At 43.7% G+C, this 24,059-nt stretch overlaps 1 protein-coding gene and 1 non-coding gene across 8 annotated transcripts in view; one reads left to right on the plus strand and one right to left on the minus strand.

Annotated features, from left to right (window-relative positions):
* ZNF599 (zinc finger protein 599) overlaps nucleotides 1-24,059 on the minus strand; it is a 34,356-nt gene that overhangs the window by 2,564 nt on the left and 7,733 nt on the right. For 4 of the 7 annotated variants that reach the window (XM_045047117.1, XM_045047121.1, XM_045047120.1 and 1 more), the window contains 2 exons: nucleotides 8,343-8,469; nucleotides 7,897-7,992 (listed from right to left, as the gene is read on the minus strand). In XM_045047117.1, the coding sequence (XP_044903052.1) occupies nucleotides 7,897-7,992; nucleotides 8,343-8,469 (223 nt within the window). Of the gene's footprint in view, nucleotides 1-7,896; nucleotides 7,993-8,342; nucleotides 8,470-10,420; nucleotides 10,486-11,161; nucleotides 12,046-12,084; nucleotides 14,510-24,059 lie in introns of those variants that run through there. The other 3 variants (XM_023245479.2, XM_045047118.1, XM_045047122.1) reach the window with 3 other exon arrangements.
* LOC111558156 lies at nucleotides 15,854-16,017 on the plus strand. Its single transcript, XR_002738749.2, has one exon. It is a non-coding gene; the product is annotated as a U1 spliceosomal RNA (small nuclear RNA).

The following is a 24,059-nucleotide window of genomic DNA, read 5'->3' on the forward strand; positions in this document are numbered from 1 at the left end:
ATACAGAAAGGTGTCTATTAGCGACGTCAATGCAGAGCAAATAAAATTACCATCTGAGTGGAAGAATGAAGATGAAATCGAATCCTTCTGACGCCTGTGGCATTTACACATCTATCACGCTCAGGTTTACAATTTCTTTCTTCGCTAACCCACGCACTCTTGACATCTTTAAAAGCTAACCCGGGAAGAAAAACTTGGGCACGGCATAGAGAATGCGGAGTGGAGACGACTCCTCACTCCCCAGAATGGAGGAGGGTGGGCAGAGCAATGACTACACTGTGCGTAACGACTGCGCCCTAACACGTCATGGTATGACAGCACAGGGTACACATAACTTGGCCCACGTGGGAGACGGAAAGAGATCAGTGGAGGCTACCCAGAAAAGGTTCTATGGGAGCTTATTTCCAGAGGAGAGTAGGGGCTCCCTGACAGAAATAGGACAGAAACTGCAGTGGATGACAAAGTACAAGTGTGCAGTGTCTTGACAGAATGCTGAATGCCAGGCAAGGTGAGGAGGATGAGAGCACGGTGAAGATGAGGATGGAGAGGCAGGTGGGGACAGAGGAGACACGAAAGCTCGCGGTTCTGGGCTGTGCGATAGTGGGGGATGGTGAGAAGCTAGCGGGTGGGCATACAGAGTCTACTTTGTCTGGGTAAAGACTAGGTGAACAGATGCCAAATAGATATCATCTAGATGAAGAGAATTATAAATGTATCACATTAATGAAGATCTGTGTGAAAAGGGAGATTAGTCATATAAAGTTCTCCTTAAACTCACCTACAAATTCTATACAACTTCAGATTAAGCGTTTAGCTTATAGAGTTTTTCAAGGATAGTGACAAGCTCATTGAGGAATTTATATAAAAGAATAAACACACCAGGATATCTCCACAGAAGAATAAAGCAGGGAGATTTGCCCTTTGAGGAATTAGGATGATGATGATTAGATGCATCAAGGCAGTATGATGTAGGCATAGATTTAAGATAAACTGCCGAACTATCAAAGGAAAAAACAGAATTGAGAACTCAGAAATGTACGTATATACTTTGATATATGACAGAAGTAGCAGAGCGGCCAATGGGAAAAGGAGGGACTATTCAATAAATGGATCTAGAGAAATCATTTGCCATATGAAATTGCATTCTTAACCTCACACTGCATAAAAAACTAACTCCAGACTGGCTAAGACCTTACTGTCAGAAGCTCAATATTAACAGTTTTTAGTAAATAGTATAAACGAATATCTTTTAGATCTTGGGAAAGTGAAAGATTTCATAAGATACAAAAGCATTAACTGTAAAAGAAAAGACTAGTCAAATTGACTATAATTTTTTAAAAGGCAAACAAGGGTGTCTAAATATCAGATAAAGTAAATGAGAAGAAGAGGGTCATTATAGAATGATAAAAAGATCAAAACACCAGGAAGATGTAACAATCCTAAAACGCATGCAACAAATATCAGAGCCTCAAATCAACCCAAAAACTGAGTTCAAAGGAGAAATAAACAAAACCACAATTACAGGTGGGAAATTCAACACTCCACTTTTTCATCGCAGAAGATACATATTGGCCAATGAACACATAAAGAGGGGCACCTGGGTGGCTCAGTTGGTTGGGTGTCCAGCTCTTGATTTTGGCTCACGTCGTGATCTTGTGGTTCATGGGATCGAGCCCCGTGTCGAGCTCTGTGCTGAAACAGAGCCTGCTTGGGATTCTCTCTCTCTCTGTCTCTCTCTCTCTCTCTCTCTCTCTGTGCCCCTCCCTGGAGCACATTCTACCCCTCTCTCTCTCAAAAATGGATGAATGCACATTAAAGAAAAAAAATATGAAGAGGTGATCACCTTTCTTGGATATGAGGAAAGGGCAGAAAGACCACAATGAGATACCATATATTTACCTGACTGAAAATAAGAACATGACAATATCAGGTGTTGGAAAGGATGTGGATCCATGAAATCGTTATTATAGTGCAGGTAAAGAAACAGCAGGGCAGCATCTAGTAACGTTCTCCCTTTGCTTACCTGATAATAATCGAAAAATTCTAGCCCTTGGGAACACTACTAAGAGAAATTCCTACACATGCATGAGGATATAGTGTATGTGAATTTTCATGGCAGCACTCTTTGTGGGTGTGAAAAACTGGAAACAAGAAAATGCCCATGAAGATAAATGAATACACTGTGTTATATTCATGCAAATGACTACAGAAGAAAAAATAAGTGAACTATACCAACGTGCCGGGTGAGTCTTAGCAATACACTGTTGAATAAAAAGTACAAATCACATAAGACAATGTAAACTATGATATGCTTTTTATAACATTCAAATAAAAAAGCAAAATATACACAAGTACAATGAAGTAGTTTTTAAATTTGTTTTGAGAACGTCAGTTTATAATGGTATTATAAAAATGTGTGCATGGGATACACGAACCCCTATGTTTATACCAGCATTATTTACAATAGCCATGGTATGGAAGCATCCATCGACTGATGAATACATAAAGAAGATGAAATACACAAACACAAACACACACACACACACACACACACACACACACACACAATGGAATAAATACTAAGCCACAAAAAAGAGTGAAATCTTGCCATTTGCAACAACATGGATGGAACTAGAGAGTATAGTGCTAAATGAAATAAATCACTCAGAGAAAGACATATACCATATGATTTTGCCCATATGTGGAACTGTAGAAACAAACGAGCAAAGGGAAAAAAAGAGACAGACAGAGACAAACCAGGAGACAGATTCTTAACTATAGAGAACAAACTGATGGTTACCAGATGGGAGGTGGGTGGGGGGATGGGTTAAATAGGTGATTGGGATTAAGGAGTGCACTTGTGGTGATGAGCACCAAATGATTAAGATAAGAGTGTAAAAACATATGTGTATATCTTGCATTTATTTACTTACTGTGGTAAAATTTATATAAAATTTACCATTTTAAGATGAAACAATCTTAAAATGTAATAGAATAATTAGATGAAGTGGAAACATTCCTTGAAATATTCAAATTACCAAAACTGACACAAGAAAAAACAGAATATATGAATAGCCCTATATTTACCCTCAAAGCAAATCTTGTTATGGATGGAATGTTTGTGTTCCCCCAAAATTCATGTGTTGAAGCCCTAACCTCCAATGTGAACTTGAAGATAGGGTCTTTGATAGAAGCAATTAAGGTTAAATGAGGTAATAAGCATAGGGCCCTGATCTGATAGCATTAGTGTCCTTATAAGAAGAGACACAAGAGTGTTCTCCCTCTTCTCCCAACCATCCCCAGCACACACACCACATCTGGAAAGACTATGGTCTCCCTTTGTCTTCTTATGAGGATAAGAAGCTCCATCATGGGAGCTCCACCCTCATGATCTCATCTAAACCCAATCATCTCCCCAAATCCCGACCTCCTAATATCACTCTGGGGGTTAGGGTTCCATCATATGAATTTTGGGAGGACACATAAAATGTTCCTAATGGTGTTACATGAGAAAAATCATACAAATCAACTAGCCCAGTATATGGCAAATATTCAATAAGGTGTAGACCACCATTTATTATCATTATTATAGGTGTTACATTTGCCAGTCAGAATGTCAACAGTAATGTAAGAACATTTTCAGTACTGCAGTGCTGAGAAACACTACTGAGTCTCAAAGAGTAAAGGGGAAGATGCCACCTGCTCCCCAGTATGCACAGCAGTGAGGACTACTGGGAATGTGAAATGGTGCAGTCCCTTTGAAACTGTTTGGTGGTTTCCACTGAAGCTAATCATATACCTAGACCATGATCCAGCCAGTCCACTCATTTGCATATTCCCAACAGAAATGTGTGCTATATCCAACAAAAATATCAAGAATATTCGTAGCTGTGTTCTTCACAATATTCCAAAAAATGGAGCCCAAGCCAAATAACAGTAAAATGGGTAAATGAAATCTATTCATTCACTGAGACACTGCACAGTAAGAAATAACTCCAAATTTGCAACCGCATGACAGACTTCGGAGCAATAATGATTATCAAAAGAAGACACACATAACAGTATCATGTATTATGGGGATCCATTTATAAGTCTTCAAAACTCATCTACAGTCACTGGGTTGAATGCCCATTATTTTTGTAGAAGGAGATATTAACAAGGAGGGAGCACAAGAAGCCTGTGAGGCACTGGAAATACTGTATTTTTTTGACCTGTGTGGTGGTACTCGGGTTTATATGTGTAAAACTTCAGGAAGATGAACCTTTAAGATTTGCACATTCACTATGTGTAAGTTACACTTTAGTACAGCAATTAAAGAAAATAGTAAAAAATAGTAAAGGGGAGGCCTAGACATCCTGTGTAGATGTCTCTTCAGAGAATGAGAAAACTCCTCCTGGAAGCTTGGTTGTTCAGGTGAAAGAGAGTCATCAACATTTAGATGCTGTTGGAGAGCCAAGAGCAATTTTTTTTCATGTTTCCCCCAGGGTCAGAAACTTCACTGTGTTTTCTGAGAGAAGATGAATTAGGTGAGAAGGTGAAGATACAGAAGAGGCAAGAAATAAGTTGAAGACTCAAGGTCCCTGATGCAGCAGACTCTTGTTTGGCTTCCTGTAATTCCTAACTTGTGATGCTTGCAACCTATTATGATCCCTCTAGCTAAATGCTACAGGGCCTTGATTTTGCTTCTAAAGAACAGAATATGGCATTTGTAACAATGTGGATGGAACTAGAGTGTATTATGCCAAGAGAAACAAGTCAGCCAGAGAAAGGCAAATATCATATGATTTCACTCATATGTGGAATTTAAGAAACAAAACAGATAAATATAGGGGAAGGGAAGGAAAAATAAGATAAAAACAGAGAGGGAAGCAAACCATAAGAGACCCTTAAATACAGAGAACAATCTGAGGTTGGGGGGTGGGTGGATGCGCTAAATGGGTGATGCGCACTAATGAGGACCTTTCTTGGGATGAGCACTGGGTGTTCTATGTAATTGATGAATCACTAAATTCTATTCCTGAAACCAATATTACACTATATGTTAACTAACTTGCATTTAAATTAAAAAGAATAGAATATGCAAAATGACGGAATGTAAGAGATGAGGTTTTGTGTCCCATCCATCTTGCTGGAGTCTCTCCCACCATCACTTGATCTGAAGAAGGAAGCTGACGTGTTGTGAGGTGCCTATGACTGTGGCTTGTAGCCGACCCCAAGTTGTGCCTGGACCTCTGACCCACGAAAGGAAAACAGTAAATGAGTGATATTTTAACCTGCTATGTTTGTGGTAATGTTGCCACACAGCCATAGATAACACATCTGAAAAGGCAGGTGAAGGTGGGATCTAGATCCATGCTGTAGATAAGAACTCTGCTGCAGAGGTGAGTCTGTAAGGGTGAAAGAGCAAGAAAACCAAGCACGTAGCCTCTATTCTGTGTGAAGTAGGCCACAATGCTGAGTTATCAGTAACGAGGCAGGTGGTGATATCTGGAAGAAGGGGAGTGGTTGGAAGCAGACGGAAGACACAGAGCAGACCAGAGGCACACAGCAGATCCGGGAGACCAGTTAGACTTCTGTTAGAGTCATGCAGGCAGGAGACGACTACAGCTTGGACTAGGGTGCTGATGCAGAACTGACAGAGTTGGTGAAGGTGACAGAGTCAGGAGACATGGATGATGAAACGTGACCAACATTCAGGAATGGCTGGATAGAGGGTATGAAGAAGGTAGAGGTGTCGCGGGGTCTACTTTTGTTGCTGGCTTTCTTGACTTATTCGATGGTAAGACCATTAATTGAAAATTGGGAGATGGGAGGCATGGGCCAAATCGTGAGGTCCCTTTTAGGATGACAGTGTGAAGTACCTCTGGAACATTCAAGTGAAGATGTGGAACTGCAGAGGGGGGTGAAGATGTGAGATAGATTCTAGGGGTGCGGAGGGGGTGGCCAGATACTCACTGGCTGAGCAGCCAGAAGGAACACGAGAGGAGAGAGATCATGAACCGGCATTGGCACGTCTCTATCCACGTGATGGGTCCACCTGCCCTGAGCAGCTCAGATGTGGGGCTGACAAGGCAAATGTCTCCCTGAAGTTTTATAAGACAGGAGGGCAAGAAGACAACAAGGCTAGGGATTGTTTCTGAATATGTTTCACAAACGGATGGACGGATGCATGCACGGATGTACTGAGGAATAAATGAATGAATAGGGAAGGTGGAAAAGGGAGGGATGCAAGGTACAGCTGGAGGTAGTAATCTGCAGCAAAAGAAAGGACTATCTTTTCTGAATTCGGAAGGGAGTCTGAGATAACATTATTCATTATGACTAATAATGCACGAATATTACTCACCTGTAACCTTTCTCACTTTGTCACTTACTTTGGGTCAGGCAGTTAATAAACTTGTTAATTACAAGTTTCCTGCTATCTAATTACATTTCCAAACGATCCAATGATGCAGAAACTATCATTACTGTGTTTTCTAACGTAGGCTAGTTTAGCAGACCGAGTGTATGTTCATCATATTGCTGGCCCCTTCCTCTTGGGCACAAAGCTGAACCACATTTCCCAGTCTGATGCAACATGTAGCCTAATACCCAGCTCTTGTCAATGGGATGTGAATGGAAGTGAAGTATGTGTGCAGGCGGATATGACTACAGATCTTCCTCAACCTAGGATGGGGTTACGTCCCAATAAACCCATCAAAATGCCTTTCATATACCTAACCTACCACACGTCATAGCTTAGCCTGGATGACCTTAAACATGCTTGGTACACTTACATTACCCTACAGTTGGGCAAAATCATCAAAAGGAAAGACTGTTTTCCAATAAAGCGTTGAATATCTCGTGTAATTTACTGAATATTATACTGAACGTGAAAAACAGAATGGTTGTGGGGCGCCTGGATGGCTCAGTCAGTTAAGTGTCTGACTAGCTCAGGTCCCGATCTTGCGGTTTATGAGTTCAAGCTCCACGCTGGGCTCTGTACTGACAGCTCAGAGCCTGGAGCCTGCTTCAGATTCTGTGTCTCCCTCTTTCTCTGCCCCTCCCCTGCTCACACTCTGGCTCTCTCTCAGTCTCTCTCTCTCTCTCTCTCTCAAGAATAAATACACATTAAAAAAAATTTTTTAAGCCAGAATGGCTGTAAGTGTACTGGTTGTTTACCTGCAGGATTGCATGGCTAACTGGGAGGTGCAGCTCACGGCACTGCTCAGCATCGGGAGACACTACCCTGCTGCAGTATCACCAGCCCAGGAAAAGATCCAAACTCAAAATTCCAAGTCCAGTTTCTACTGCATGTGTACCACTTTCACACCATTTTGAAGGGGAAAAATCCTAATTTGCACCACTGCAAGTTGGAGGCCGTCTGTCCTCTCCTTCTCTCCTATTCCCCTTGGTGAGTTGGATGGTGCCAGGGCAACCTCATAGCCCCATACCGACAACAGAATGCACCTGGGTCCCTGAATACGTGGTACAGAGTTCCCCTGCTGATCCACATTAACCATGGCATGAATGAGAAAAAAACTCGTTATCTGTTGACTCACCTAGATTTGGGAGTTTATCTTTTATAGCAGAGAGTTAACTTAGCCTAACTTGTCTATCAAAGGTATAGTGAGGTCATGCAACTTCCCCAGGGTCATGAGGCTGGTGAGTGGCTAAGCATTTAGAGCCGTGTCTTACTCAGTATACCACATTCTAACCCTAATAAAGGCAGAGTGTGATGAGGAGGAAAGACAGGGGAAATATGGCTGGAGTACTCCATCATCAACCAAGACCCCAGGAAGGCCACAAGAAGCAGCTACCCATGGAATTTCAGAAACAGAGATCCCCCGGTAATCTGTCAGTTGCCATGAAACCCATCTGCCATGACACCCACCTGCCAGATTCTCAGCCACCTACCTGTACAGGTGCTTTTGGAGACGCCTCTCTTCCCTGTCCATAGTTCTTGCCCAGGCTCCAGTGGGTAGATCAGTTCTGGTTTGGGAACAGGATGTCCTGTGCATGGAAAAATAAATGGGGCATGGGTATATAGGTAAGGACAAAGGAAAAATTCTCAAGTATACAGGGTTCAATCTCATGAACCATGAGATCATGACCTGAGCCAAAATCAAGAGTCAATCCTTAACCAACGGAGCCACCCAAGCACCCCGGAGAACTATGTTTCTTATACAACAATCCCTGTCATAGACACAGGGATAATAATCAAAAGGTTAGACCAGAGTTATGGTGAGGCTGTGAGGAGAGAGGAAGTTGGGTCCCAGAGGCCTTCTCAATCAGCCATGCTTAGAGAAAGAGGATGGAATGAAAGTCCATGGGTATCACTCAGGAGAGTGATGAGGTCTTACCCAGTGAGACCAGGAGCCCACAGGTCTCCAGCATCACCTCCTGGTATAAGGTCCTCTGGGCCAGATCCAGTTGTCTCCATTCCTCTCCAGTGAAGGTCACAGCCACGTCTTCGAATGACACTAATGCCTGCAACGTCAAAGAGAGGTGGTGGGTGGCTGTACATCTAATAAATGAGATGATAACCAATTGCCTGGCCACCAGCGCAAGTCCAGAAAGACCTGAGGCCTGAACCCCTGAGTAATTCCTGAGAACCTAGTTCTGTGCTGGGCTCAGGAGAGAGGCAGAGAGGCAGATGGTGCCTCTGACAGAATAAAAGGTGTAGGAGAGAAAAGCCTCCTGTGTAGGAAGCCACTGGAGAAAGACACAAACAATGCTTATCTCATATGGGTTGTGAGCAGCAGATCGAAAGTGCTCTGGGATGTTGGAAGAATGGGGAAAAAGAACTCAAATAATGACAGTAGCAGCAGAGCCTTTCTGGTCCACACTGCTTGCCTGCATCTGAGGGCTTCAGATGCTGTATTAAAGCAACCAAAAGCCCGTAGGTCTGGAGCTAGACTCCTGGAGTTTAAATCCAGTCTTGGGGGCACCTGGGTGGCTCAGTCAGTTGGGCGTCTGACTTCGGCTCGGGTCATGATCTCACGGTTCGTGGGTTCGAGTGCCGTGTCAGGCTCAGTGCTGACAGCTCGGAGCCTGGAGCCGGCTTCGGATTCTGGGTGTCCCTCTCTCTCTGTTCCTCCCCTGCTCATGCTCTGTCTCTGTCTCTCTCTCAAAAATAAATAAACATTAAAAAAAATTTTTTTTTAAATCCAGTCTTGTGAACCAACACATGCTAACTTCTTTCAGCCCTGATTTCTCTATCAATACAGTAATAGTTTATGCTTCATCAGGCTGGTGTGGGAATTAGAATGTTCTAAAAGCAAACACTGCAAGAGTCCAGCACATGCAGTGCTCGATGGATTTGTGAATTTCTTAACTGTTTCACAGCCCACGAGGTAAGCGGCATCTTCTCCGTTTTTCAACCAGCAAACTGAGGCTCAAGCCACGTCAACCAGAGTTGTCATGCCTAATGAGACGGGGCAAGATTTGAACCCAGGTCCCTCTGGTCCAGCCATGGTGGGGGGGGGGGGTTAGATTTAATCTAAGTATGAAAGAGTCCCAAAGGGAAAAATCTTTCTTTCTTTTTTTTAAGTTAATTTATGTATTTTGAGAGAGAGAGAGAGAGAGAGAGAGTGCACACATGCGTGAGTGTGATGGGCAGAGAGCAAGGGAGAGAGAGAATCCCAAGCAGGCTCTGCACTGTCAGCACGGAGCCCAAATTGGGGCTCTGTCTCATGGACCGTGACATCATGACTTGAACAGGAATCATGAGTCAGAGGCTTAACCAACTGAGATCCCAGGCGCCCCAAGGGAAAAATCTTTCACTCATCAATCACTTATTGGGCACCGGTGCAGGCCCAGCACTTTCTAGGCCTAGGGACAGAACAGACAACAGGACCTCACATTCCAGGGCTGGGGAAAGGTCCCCAACAAGAAACTAAATAAATGAGCAAGATCAAGTCACACGGCCCTAAGGGCTCCAAGAACCAACAAAGGACAGTGAGGTGACTGAAAACATTAGGGGACTTATGTCCCCAGGGCAGGGCAACCCGGGAAGGCCCCCAGGGCAACCGGGGAAGGCTCCCCTGAGGGGTCACTGGAACAGGCGGAAGTGAAGTCGGGGAGCGGGCCAGGTAAGAAAAGATAAATAACTAAGCCAAGTGGTCGGAGGCAGGATGAGAGTAAACAGGGTGATGTGCTAGAGAGTAACTGAGGGCCTGTTGTGTGTTTACATCCCAAGAGACACAGCATTCCTGTACACCGTCATTAATGAGAGTCATTTCACAAGCACAGGTTTTCCCCACTATCTGAAAGCAAAGTGTTCCTATGAAAACTTTTCTACGCCAAACGGGCAGTAAAGTGAAGAGTATCCCTCACTTTCTGGAAGTTCCCTTTACTGCCACTTTGCTTTTAAGAAAAACTTACATTGGCAACTCTTTTCACCAACCAAAAGAAATCCAAAGAGGGTTTTTGTGTTTACCTTACTAACGTAGGTCTCTCCTAAAAGCCAGTGGCAAAATCCACACCTTTGGAAAGTGTAGGAACCTGTATAAGAAAGTGTGTTCAGCAGGAAAATGGATTCACTGCAAACCAACTTCACTTGTAATACACAGGCGGCACCTGCAGAGTTCAATCCAGGGACTGTCTTGTCTTCCCACCTGTCCAGGGACGTTCTACTGCTATCAGAAAAGCAGCAATTCAAAAAACGCGACTCCCCCCCCCCCCCCCCTTACCTCTGCTCTAGAGCTCCCATCCCCTACAGACCTGTGGCAGGGACGGGCCAGACTGTCCCTGGAGTGAGCCTAAGAGCAGAGCAGGACCAGGGAAGTCCCTCTCAGAAGCGCATCCAGAGTGATGTTCTCTGGGTCATGCTGAGCACTGAAGGGCACGCGTCACAAGTGTACCCTCTCTGATTCCCTCAACTGAGAAAAATCGTTAATACACGGTATTCCAATTTCAGATTCGACGGAATGGAGGCCAAGGGCAGTGAAAGGCAAGCTGAGGTCAGAGGCAGAAATGGGGGTCTCCCCTGACAACCCCTGGCCTGGATTCAGAACCCGGGGTTGGAAGTAAGTAAGATCTGCTCCTCTCCCGCCCCATTCCTCCAGATCCAAGAGCATTAAGAAGGAACGGCCAGGAGTCCCAGGATCTATATCCCATTGAGTGGAACCGTGCGAACACCGACTGCAGCGCGCGTGGGCATGTGGGACCCACCACTCACCAGCGCCGGCGCCGCCATGGGGCCCACGGCCGAGCGAGACTTCGCGAAGCTGCGACTAACGCCCGTCCCAGCGGGCTCAGCCGACCCCTCGCCCCAGCCCTGGGCCGGGTGGTCTGGCACCTCGGTCTCCGCTGTGTAAACGCGCAACAAGGTCCAAGGGGCCGCCTGCGGGTACCGCAGGGACGAAGGGCTGGTGCCGAGGCGGGGGGCAACCCCGTTACAGGTGGAGTCAGGGCTCAAATAGCTCAGTCTGGAAGCCCCTTCTGGGAAGCAGCCTCCCTCGGCGCTCCAATTACAAGCTCCGCTAAGCACAGACCCGTTACAACCAAATGAGGTCCTAGAGAGGACGCCAGAAGTCCCGCCCACTCTGCGGCAGGAAACGCCCCTCTCCGCTCTCCGTCATTGGCTGAGCGCCCGCCTCTGACGTCAGAAACACTCCCTGCTGGGTAATGTAGTTTCTGACTGAATCTTAGCGATGGGGAGTGTACTTCCCATTCTCTGAGAAACGTGGTGTTTAAGTTCCAAAGACAGCGCTATGGCTTTTAAGAGGTTGAAGGAGAAGCACATAGAGTTCAGCAGCCCTTGAGCCATACATAAAAAACAGATCCAGAATCCAACCACTTCTCCCACTTCCATGGCCCCCATACTAGTCCAGCCACCACCAAAACTTACCTGGACTAGTGTAATAGCCTCATCCCTTGCCTTCCTGCCTCCTCCCTTACTCCCAGAATCTGTTCTCCACTCCGCAGCCACAGAGGCCACATAACTTCCCTGTTCCCATCACATTCAGGAACACATCCAACCTCTCGGGCTACCACTCCACACCCAACTCTTACTCTCCTGATCTTCCAGAAAGAAAAGAGAGCCGTGATTCTCTGAACATTCCCAGCTCAGCCTCACCAAGTATTTGGACATGCTGGTACCTTTGCCTGGGATAACTTTCCACCGGTTGCCAGACATACAAACTGTTCCATATAAACTCAGGCCCTTGGGCTTGGGGTTTCCATCAGCATGTTCCCAGCTGAGGTCGAAGAAGATGAGACTCTGCCTTCTAATTTCAGCTCAATGCTGTAAATAAGAGTCCTATGAATGATATAATTACTGCCACATTTTTAGTGAGGTTGAGCTTTTAGTTGGTGATTTTGCTGTTTAAAATGGGCCGTAGACACAGTGCTCAAGTGCTGTCTGGTGTCCCAAAGCACAAGAAGGCTGTGATGTGCCTCAGGGAGAAAACACATGTGTTAGATAAACTGTGTTCAGGCATGAGTTACAGAGCTGTCAGCTATGAATTCAATGCTAATGAATCAACAATATATATTAAATAAAGTGTCTCTAAACAGAAACATATATAAAATGACATTAAACATTGATCTATTGATGAAAATGTTGTGCAGGGGCTTACAGGATCCTAACCCTCCAATTCCCCTAGGAGCAGTGATTCCATATTCACTAATTCAGTGTTTGGGGTGACTTTACAGAACATAAGCTATGGCAGAAAATGCGAATAGACTGTAGCTGGTTTCCAGGGACTATTTAGGGGCACATGCAAATGTACGTCGGATCATGTGTAGGCCAATGTTGGAAAGTGCTGCAGAGAGAACAGTGGAGAATAGGTGAGAGATGGAGGCCAGACAGGTGGGGGAATCAACAGGGACCAGAAGGCAGAGTAAAAATGACAGGCTGGCAAATGGGGGAGCAAAGGTAGAAATTTGGTGTGGCTAGTGACTTTGATAGGGAAAAATCTGTTATGAGATGGCCAACAAGGACTGATAGGGGAATTCCAGTCCCTGCCCGAAGACCCCTGTTCCAGGTTTTTCCTCCTACCCCGCTTGCCTCACTCTCGCTCTCGAACAGACTATAAATTGTCCCTGCTACTGATGCTCTGGGCTCACACCTCTGGAGAATGATCTCCTCTGAGCCCACCAGTGTAAAATAAACCTCCTGCCTCCCAAGATCTCCGAGTGCTGCTTGGCTCTTCCGCCCAGTGATCCAGACCACTGTCTGTTACAACTTTGATACGAAACAAATGGTAGACATGGGGCAGTTTGCCAGTACATTTGAACTAAGCCTTAACATTATACCCTCCCCGGGTCCCCACTTAGCAGGACCTGGCCCACTGTGAACTTCCCTGGCTGCAGCTGTACTTGTGTCTGCCTGGCCAAGCGCTGGGGGCTTCCGCCTGACCCTGCGCCAGTCGGGAAACTAAACGGGACCTGGAGGACACACAAGTCCTAAGGAAACATAGGGAAGATGAACAACCTAGCACACACAGAACGTGGGAACTACAACTAACATAAAGAACTGTTGAGGAAGTATCTCTCAGGCATAGCCTGGCAGTCCCTACAAGCATTGACCATGTCAGTGCCCAAATTCTTGGCACAGGCAGACCTCAGAAATATCAGGCGGAGGGAGGGGGAAGAACTTGGGGTAGAGAGGTGCCGCACATCCGGACACAGTCACCTGACTAGAGAGAGGCCAAGCTGGGTGGGAATCATTGAGCAGACTGGAAGAGTTCTGACTCCTAAAACTTCTGCTGGGCTTCCAGGCAGCAGACAGCAGGGCTGCTTGAGAGAGGCAACAGTGGAAATAGCCTATCCCGGACACAACACTTAACATAGGGAATCTGGGAATGAAGCAGTCCTCATTCCCATGGTCTGACTGTGGGAAGGATAGAATAGTATCTGGGTAAAAGGGGAAGTGAAGAGCCCTGGCCAGGATGGGGTGAAAGTGAGGGCCTTAGCAGGTGAGACTATAAGGGCAAAGTTCTCCAGCATCATGTCATGGTAGAAGTGTCTCTGAGCCTCATCAAGAAACTCCCACTCTTCCTAGGAGAGGGACACAAACACATCCTCAAACATCACATGGTCCTGCCATGATGGAGACAAGCAAGCCAGTGGTCAGCCTCTCTCCAGAGGAACCCTGTATTACCCTCCACATGCACCCACTGCTCATGCTTCTGCCCAGATCCCCAAATCAGGAACATGGGCCGACTCAGGCCCAGGCACTCAGGCCGTCTCAGGCCCATGAGAGGTGCCCACTCTCTCATCATGGTGATATTGACCGCTGTGTCCAGCCCACAGCCTCAAGAGGCAGGGGGGAGATGGATGCCATCTGAGCTCTGGGCCGTCCCTTCCTGAAAAGAACTGAATTGCCAGGTCCGAGGTTGAAGATTTACCCCTATGCTTCCTTCTAAGAGTTTTGTAGTTTTACCTCATATATCAGATCTATGCTCCATTTTGAGTTGAACATTTTATACGGAGTCAGGTAAGGTTCCAACTTTATATCTTTCATGTAGATATCCAGTTGTCCCATCACCATTTGTTGAAGAGACTATTCTTTCCCCATGGAATGGTCTTGGCCATCTTGTCAAAAATCAATTGATCATATATATATATATATATATATATAGGTTCATTCTTGGACTCTCCTATTTTACTGCCAGTACCACACTGTTTTAATTACTATACATTTGTAGCAAGTTCTTTTTAAAAAAAATTTTTTTTAATGTTTATTTATTTTTGACAGAGAGACAGAGAGAGAGACAGAGCATGAGCAGGGGAGGGTCAGAGAGGGAGGGAAACAGAATCCGAAGCAGTCTCCAAGCTCCGAGCTGTGAGCTGTGAGCTTCGAGCTTCCAGCACAGAGCCCGACGCAGGGCTCGAACTCACAGGCCGGGAGATCATGACCTGAGCCGAAGTCGGACGCTCAACCGACTGAGCCACACAGGTGCCCCCATTTGTAGCAAGTTCTGAAATCAGGAAGTATGAGCCTTCCAACTTTGTTCTTCCTTTTCTAAGATTGTTTTAGCCATTCTTGGTTCCTTGAATTTCCATATGAATTTGAAAATCAGTTTGTCGATTTCTACAAAGAAACTAGCTGGGATTTTGTAGATAAATTTAAGGAGTATTGCCCTCTTAACATGGTCACATGAGCACGGATGTCTTTCCATTTATTTAAGTCTTCTTTAGTTTCTTTCAGCATGTATGTGACTTTCCATATACAAGCTTTGGTTACATTTATTTCCAAGTATTTCATCCTTTTTGATGATTTTATAAATGAAATTGTTCTCTTAAATCCATTATGGGTTGTCCATTGTTGGTGTTACCAACACTCAAAATCAGTTGGTTGATTATGGATTGATTTCTTTAGCTTTTTAAGATGTTATCCTACTGCCTTGTGGTATCCATGATTTCTGATGGGAATTGGCTGTTGATCTCAGTAAGAATCCCTTCTACCTTTTGCACTGCTGGTGGGAATGCAAGCTGGTGCAGCCACTCTGGAAAACAGGATAGAGGTTCCTCAAAAAAATTTAAAAAAATAGAACTACACTACGACCCAGTAATTGCACTACTAGGTATTTATCCAAGCATTAGAGGTGTGCTATTTCAAAGGGGCACATGCACCCCAGTGGTTATAGCAGCTATCAACATAGCCAAAGTATGGAAAGAGCCCAAATGTCCACTGATGAATGAATGGATAAAGAATATGTGGTATATATACACACACACACACACACACACACACACACGCACACACACAATGGAGTATTACTCAGCAATCAAAAAAGAATGAAATCTTGCCATTTGCAACTACGTGGATGGAACTGGAGGGTATTATGCTAAGTGAAATTAGTCAGTCAGAGAAAGACAAATATCATATGACTTCAATCATATCCAGAGTTTAAGATACAAAACATTTACCTGGCAGGGGAGATACCAAGATCATGAAAGTGGTTTTCCCAGGGCGAGGTCTACCCATTGCACTCAGAATGTGCCGACCCCTGTGATTTTCCTAAATGTGGGACACTCGACTGCATAACTTGTGGTAGTGGGGGACTGTGTTTGTGCTTTCCCCTAAACAAAAAAAAAATTTTTTTTTAAGATACAAAACAGATGAACATAAGGAAAGGGAAGCAAAAATAATATAAAAATGGGGGGGGGCAAAACATAAGAGACTCCAAAAAATAGATAACAAACTAAGGGTGCTGGAGGGGGTGTGGGTGGGGGAGATGGGCTCAATGGGCAAGGGACATTAAACAGGACACTCGCTGGAATGAGCACAGGGTGTTATATGTAGGTGATGAATCACTGGATTCCACTCCTGAAATCATTATTGCACTATATGCTAACTAACTTGGATGTAAATTAAAAAAAAAAATCCCTTCTACATGATGAACCACTCCTCTCTTGGCTTTCACAATTTCTGTGTTGGGTTTATGACAATTTCATTATAATGTTACTGGGTGTGGATCTCTTTGAGTTTATCCCATTTGGAGATTTGTTGAGTTTTTTGGTGTTCAGATTCCTGTCTTTCTAAAGTCTGGGGAATATTCAGCCATTTAAAAAATTTTTTTAAGTTTATTGATTTATTTTTCAGAGAGACAGAGACAGTGTGAGCGGGAGAGGGGCAGAGAGAGGGGGGAGAGAGAGAATCCGAAGCAGGCTGTGCACTGTCAGCCCAGAGCCCAACGTGGCGCTCGAACCCACAAAATCATGAGATCGTGACCTGAGCCAAAACTGAGAGTTGGACATTTAACTGACTGAGCCACCCAGGTGCCCCAATATTCAGCCTTTTTTCTTAGGATATTCTTTCTGCCTCCTCTCTCACTGTCTCTACTCTCCTTCTAGGATTCCCATTATGTTAGTATCCTTCATGTTGTCCCACAGATACACAAGGTTCTGTTCATTTTTCTTTGTTCCTTTTACTTTCCTTAGACAGCTTAATTTCAATGGACCGATCTCTAAGTTCACGGATCATTTCTTGTGTCTCCTCAAATCTGCTGTTGAAGCTCTCTGATGAAGTTTTCATTCTATTATTTATTGTGGGTGGTCACTGAAGTCTCTGTTTTATTAGCTTAATGGTCAGATAGCTATTTGATAGGGACTTCTTTAAATGCCTGGAGACAAAGACAAAAATATACTCTCCTATCCTTTATAAATTTCTTGGAGTAGGGCCTCTCCTTCACTGCTTAGTCATGCCTTTTACATTTCAGCCTTAGCCTTCATTTCCTTTATGTGGAGCCTAAAGATCATCCAGAGGTGAAACCCTGGGGTCTTTTCAGGTGTCTTCTAAGCACATACTTGCCCTGGGAATGTACATGGCCTTCTAGATTCTCTGGTATATGTGGGAGCTTTTCAAAGCCCTTAGTCCTCCTTGTATCTCCTCCAACAGGCTTCTTCTAGACATTCTGGTCTGTCTACTGCTTCCAATGTCCGTTATCCCAATCCCCTGGCACCAGTGGCTAGTATATGCTTTTAGTTGTTTTTGGCAAGTGCTGCTTGGAAGACTACTCCAGCCTTGAGAAAATCCCAAGTTTGCCAAAAGAAAGGCAAATAAACCCCCATGTCAAACCCTCAGAGAGCTGCAGTTGGGTCAAAACGCACAACCACAATTCTCTGAGAATGGATCCATATGGCCCCCTTCATAGGAAAAACACCCATCCCCCTCTGTCAGTAGAAGCCAAGTTGACATCAACCAGAAAATGTTTCATTCCCAAAGTTTCCATTGTCTGAAGGATCCTAATGGCGAACAGCCAAGACCCGTTGGTTAAGAATATGGTCTATGGGTCTGAGGTTGTCTCTAGTGAGCAAACTCATGTTATAAAGAAAAAATGAGGGTGGAGTTTTTTAGGATGCCAGCTTTCTTTTTTTTTTTAATTTTTAATGTTTATTTTTGAAAGACAGAGAGACAGAGAGACATAGCATGAGCAGGGGAGGGGCAGAGAGAAAGGGAGACAGAGATTCCAAAGCAGGCTCCAGGCTCTAAGCTGTCAGCACAGAGCCCAACACAGGGTTCGAACTCATGAACCGAGAGATCATGACCGGAGCCAAAGTGGGACGTGTAACTGAGTGAGCCACCCAGGTGTCCCCCAGCTTTCATCCAAGTGAGGAATATAATCCACATTTCTAAGTTGGTCAAATCTATCACATGAATATCTAGGGAATATGGATTTTAATTGTACTCATTGAAATCTAGAGAAAAATCAAAATAGACATACTAACTTCTTCCTTATCCCCTCATAGTTAACTCATATCTCCCATTTAAAATTAACATTGATATGTCCTAGAACCATACAAATACTTGTTCATTGAAGTAATATCTCAAAAGTAAAATAAACGAGAAACCACAGAAATGTTCAATGACAGGGAATTTGCTGAATAAACAAAGCCTCATTCACACAGTATATGACTCAGTACAGCAGCTTCAAGCCATTACAAAAGGAGGAGAAGGGAAGGGGGAGAAGAGAAAGAAGAAGAAAAAGATGGAGGAGGGGGAGGAGGAGGAGGAGGAGGAGGAGGAGGAGGAGGAGGAAGAGGAGTTGTTAATATATTCCAGTACAGTCTCTCAATTTTGCAACTACTTTTCTAAAGAAGCAGAAACTAATGTGTTTGGGAGTGTCCTTACATAAAAAGAAAACATTTCAAAAACAAATAAAATTAAAACCTAATATATTGGGAAAGAGAGGGGACATACTGAACATAGTGAAGGGGCACATTTGAGAGACAAACCTTTTGGAATCAAAATTGTTTTACAATTTTTGCCTTGGGTAAACGTAGCAAACAAAATTAACCTACAATAAAAAGAGTTAACCTACAATAAAAGTAAAAATGGGTCATAATAACATGAAGCAGAATTTCAAACTGACAACACGTTGCAATAAGTACTTTTCCTCTGCCCACAGAAAAATTATGTCCTTCTATTGTATAAAAGAGAAATTTGATTACACATCTGTGGGAGAATATAGCTCTCAGACAACAAAAGATGCAGATTCAGGCTTCTGCTCTAGGATGGAGGAGAACATTTCTACAACAAAAAAGCTTGGTGAACATCAAATTTGTGACTATTTTCAAACCCATCAGAGAGCTACCAATGCAGAGCAAATAACTGGCCTAAAATTTAAAAAGAGACTTTGCCTTAACAGAGCAGATTTGGACACGTGCTCCCCTTGTGTAGATGCACTAACCAAACACCCTGCTTCGACCAGACTGTCTTGATCTCAGCACTGAAAGTCCCATGTACTGGAAGTGCCTTTCCTGGGACAGAAGTCCCAGTGTTCCGTGACAGGTGCAGAAGTTTGCAGCAAACCCATACACTAGCCAAAAAAAAATAGGAGCTGAAAGCAAGACCGTTTTTAATGCCAGGTATGGTAGAGATTATTGGCTCTCTGTAGTTGCTGTGGCTGGCCCGGTTCACACCTGAGTGATTCTGCGATGAGGCGTCCCGTGTAAATTATACCCTAACCTAATGTATTTTGCCACAGAAAGTGAAGCAGTTTCCTTATCCACGTTGGTCCCGCCTCGTATCATTCTTCTGTCTCAGTTCTTTCCTCTTGTCGCATGTCTATCCCTGTATTTGTTTTCTGTCACTGCTCTAAAAGAGAAATGACCACAAATTCTGTGGTTGAAAACACATGATTTATTATCTTGCGGTCTCTGAGCACTTGAACTCCTGATCAGAAGTTCGAGGGCTCTGCTGGACGTTCTGAATAAAAAATTCACAGGGACAAACTCAAGGTATTGGCAGGGGCTACAGTTTTCATCTGGGGCCCTGGGCCATCTTCCGCAATCACTGTTTTGTTTTTATTTTCAGAATTCGTGTCCTGCTCAGGGTTTCCATGCGTCCTCCTTGACTTTGAAGCCACAACAGTGGGTCGAGGGCTTCTCTCATGCTTTGAATCTCTCTTACTTCCTTTTTGATCAACCAGCCAAAGAAACTACTCTGCTTTTGAGGGCTCCTGAGATTAGAATAAGTCCACCCAGATAATCCAGGCAAATCTTATTTGAAGATCAACTGATTAGTAATTTACTGACATATACAAAATCTCATTTGCCACATAACACAGCATTCATGGGAGTCACACCTGGGGCAAAATATCATGGGTTTCAAAATTCAATCTACATGTTCCCTTTGATGTATACATTTGTTTATATCAAAACATATAGATATATCTACAGCTTCTTTAGCAGATTTATATGTATATTTTAAATTTTTTATCAATTTTTTTAATGCTTATTTATTTATTTTCTTAACGTTTATTTTTGAAAGAGAGAGACAGAATGTGAGTGGGGGAGAAACAGAGAGAGAGAGGGAGACGCAGAATCCGAAGCAGGCTCCAGGCTCTGAGCTGTCAGCACAGAGCCCGACGCGGGGCTCGAGCTCACGAACCACGAGATCATGACCTGAGCCGAAGTCAGATGCTGAACCAACTGAGCCACCCAGGTGCCCCAGATTTATATTTTCTTATTAAGAATAATAAGAAATTCTTAATAAGAATAATAAGAAAATATAAGTAGGTCTGAAATTATTTGTATGACTGTAATAATTTTCCACACAACTCAGCTAACGAGTATCTTCACGTCACTGTTACAGGCTCTAGATGCCCGGCACCTTTACACAGCACAGCTTGACTCCGATTATGGTTTGTCTAAGTTCCAAACAAAGACCTTAATCACAATACTTTGCTTCTAAATAATGCAGATTTTCCCTGGTTTTTGAAAGCAAGTGAATCATTTTGGAGACGTTTTTACTTACTTATATGGGTATTTTCTCTGTTTCACTTGATAGTCACCTGGAGGCTTACATGCTGGGTCTGTGAGGAATGAATCCTGGCTTGACGTCTTACCCCTGTCCGTGACAACAGAGATCTCATCTGTAAAGGACCTGGGATTGAAGCCTAATATCCAGACTTTCTTAAGTGTTACATTTACGTAACTCTAGTTATTTCTTGTTTTCCGTGCAGTCACGTATTTTCTTAGCTGCATTAAAAGTCACGTATTTGTGAATGAAGAAGTTGGATTCCATACGGTTGCACTTCTGTAAGAATACACTTACATTTGTCCCAAGTTCCTCTTAAAGAAACTCTTAGTACGTGCATAAGTTCGCTAGGGTTGCCATGACAAAGTATCACAGATCGGGTGGCTTAAACAACAGAGATTTCTTTTCTCACAGCGCTGGAGGCTAGAAGTCCAAGATTAAAGTGTTGGCAGGTTTGGGTTCCTTCGAGGTCTCTCTCCTTGGCTTTCAGACAAGCTACCTTGTCACTGTGTCTTCACAGGGTTGTCCCTCAGTCTGTGTTGTCCGTGCCCTAATCTCCTCTTCTGATAAGGACACCAGTCATATTGGATTAGGGTCCACCCATATGAGCTCCCTTTACCTTCATTACCTTTCAAAAACTCTATCTCCAAATAGACTCACATTCTGAGGTAATAGGGGCTAGGCCTTCAACTTATTTTGAGGAAATACGATTCAGTCCGTAACGTTGTGAATTATGGCACAGCTCTCAGAAATTTAAAACTATTTATGTAGGTTTTCATGAATCTTTTTACAGTTGATACCTATGCAACCACCACTAAAAGCAATGCAAAGAATATTAGTCATGTCCATAGTCCTGACAACTCCATCCCAGTCACCATGTGCTCCTCCCCCAACACCAAGAGGATTTCCATATCCTGACTTGGAAAGTCGGTATTACCTTCCTTGTTGGACAGGTTTTCCTATTGGGTATGAGTCCCAAGAATATGGTTTCGTTGTGGCTGTTACTGACCTCTGTGTGAAGGGAATTATAATTTATGGGCTCTTTTTGGTCAAAGTAAACATAAGACGCACCCATGTTATCTCGGGTGTTTGCGCAGTATCCATGTTCATTGCTGTTGAGCTAGCGAGTTATTCATTCCGCTGCTGATGATGCTCCTTTGTACCACCCTGTTACCAGTAACACACCCACTGGTTATTTGGTTATAACCACTGCTGCCGTGAGCTTCAGTCCATGTGCTCTGATGCACACAAAGTGCATTTTGTACCGCAGTAGTTTGCACACTTAAAAATGTTCACCGGGAAGACATAAATAAATATGTCCAGGAACTTAATTGCAGGCTTTCAATATGTAAGGCCAACACTGACCAAACTAAAGGATAATGCACAAATTACAATCGTGTTTGGGGATGTTAATGCTTCTTTCTTACTAGTTGTCAGACCAAGTAGACAGAAAGCAAGTAAGAGTTCAGAAGATTTATCTTGACTTATTGGCATTTGTAAATCACTATATCCAGCAGTAGCTGAAATACTTCTTTCTCAAGTGAACGTGGAGTGTTCATAAAGTTGGCCTATATGGGGTCAAAAACTAAGTATCAACAAATTTCCAAGGATTGAACATATAGAGGGAGGTTTTTTTCCTGAACACAGTGGAATTAAAGCAGAAACTAATAAAATATCCACAAAATCTGCAAGTATTTAGAAATAACATAAAACATATGGTTACGTGACCAATGCATCAAAGAAGAAACAACCAAAAAATTAGAAAACAGTTTGAAATGAATAGTAATTAAAGTGGAGCAAATTAAACTTTATGGAATGTGGTTAAAGCAGGGCCTAAGAGAATGTTACAGCACCAACTGTTTACATTAATCAATAAGATGTAACAACAGTGATTCAAGTTTCCGTCCTAGAACCAGAGAAACAGAAAGCAAGTTAAATCCAAAATAGGAATGACAGAAATCAGAAATAGAAAATAGACAGCACAGAAAATCAACAAAATTAAAGTTAGATTTTTAAGAGACTGATAAGATTGATAAAAGTCTACTGAGATTAATTGTAACATCAAAAGTGAAAATTCAAATTACTACCAATATCAGGGGGAAAGGAGGCATTGCTACAGACCAGGAATTGTTAAAAGGATAACAAGTGATTATAAACACCTTTTCAGGAAGAAAATTGCAGATGCAAATAGTTTTCCTGGTGAATCTCATCATACACATAAGCTATTTTACCCATGTTCCACAAACTCTCAGAAAATAGAGAGGGGACAGACTCTCCTAATTCATTCTATGAGGTTAATACCACCTTCATACCAAAACATAATAATAAATGTACAGATTAATATACCTCAGGAAAACATATATGACAATCTTTAATCTTTTAGGAAATCAAAACTTGTCAAATGCAAAAAGGTAATCAAGAATGGCCAAATGGAATTTGTAGCAGGAATTCGAAGTTGGTTTAATATTTAAAATCAATCAGTGTAATTCACCACATTGAGAGAATATGCACATCTCAAAGCTGTGGGGAAGTAATTGATGAGGCTTAACATAGCTTTCAAAAAAATCCCTCAGTACGGTAGGAATCGGAGGGAATTTCCTTCATCCCAAGGCAAAGCAGGGTTAAGGAGTTACCACAAGAGATTATGCCTTGGGACACAGACTTTTAAGCCAGAGTGGATTCTGCGCCCAACTGCAGTGCAGCTTGGGTCCTTGCACCCGGGAGAGATTGCTCACGGACAGCTGTGTGGTTTGCCACAAGGCTAAGACAAATGCCCCACGGGATATGCTGGCAACCGCTGATCTCTGTCCTACACCTTCTGAGGACACTGGAGCCCAGGGTGGCCTGTGGGTGCCTTATGAGTGCTACCAATTCAGACCTAGTAGGCAGCGTGTATGATGCTTAGAGGTGTGCCAAGGTGCTGAGCGCCTGACTATAAAAATGGTCGTCCATGATGCCCACATGATGAGGGGGCACCATAGTCAGGTGGTGAATGCATGAGCTCTGCAATCAGACAGACTGGGTTCAAATCCTGGCTGCACTGCCACATGGGGGACCTGAGCAAGGTTCTAAGGGTTAAATGCTGTTTGTAATTTGTAAAATTTGTAAAAAGAGGTGAAGAGAACCCGCCTGCATGGAAGGGATATTGTGGGGTATGGCATCGGGGCACATTAGGGCACCCCATCCGCCCCCACCTCAGGACATTTTGCAACCCAGCCTGTGATGCTTGGGACTCACGCTTTTCCAGGACCGCCACAAAGGAGGTCTGTCTTGCTCCAGGACTGGCACCAGCCTCCTTAGGAAAGAGCCAACCTCATATCCTCCCTCCGTCAGGTTCTCTCTTACACTGACCTAGAGCGAGCCA

The sequence above is a fragment of the Felis catus genome, chromosome E2 (assembly GCF_018350175.1).
Source record: "Felis catus isolate Fca126 chromosome E2, F.catus_Fca126_mat1.0, whole genome shotgun sequence".
Classification (NCBI taxonomy): Eukaryota; Metazoa; Chordata; class Mammalia; order Carnivora; family Felidae; genus Felis; species Felis catus.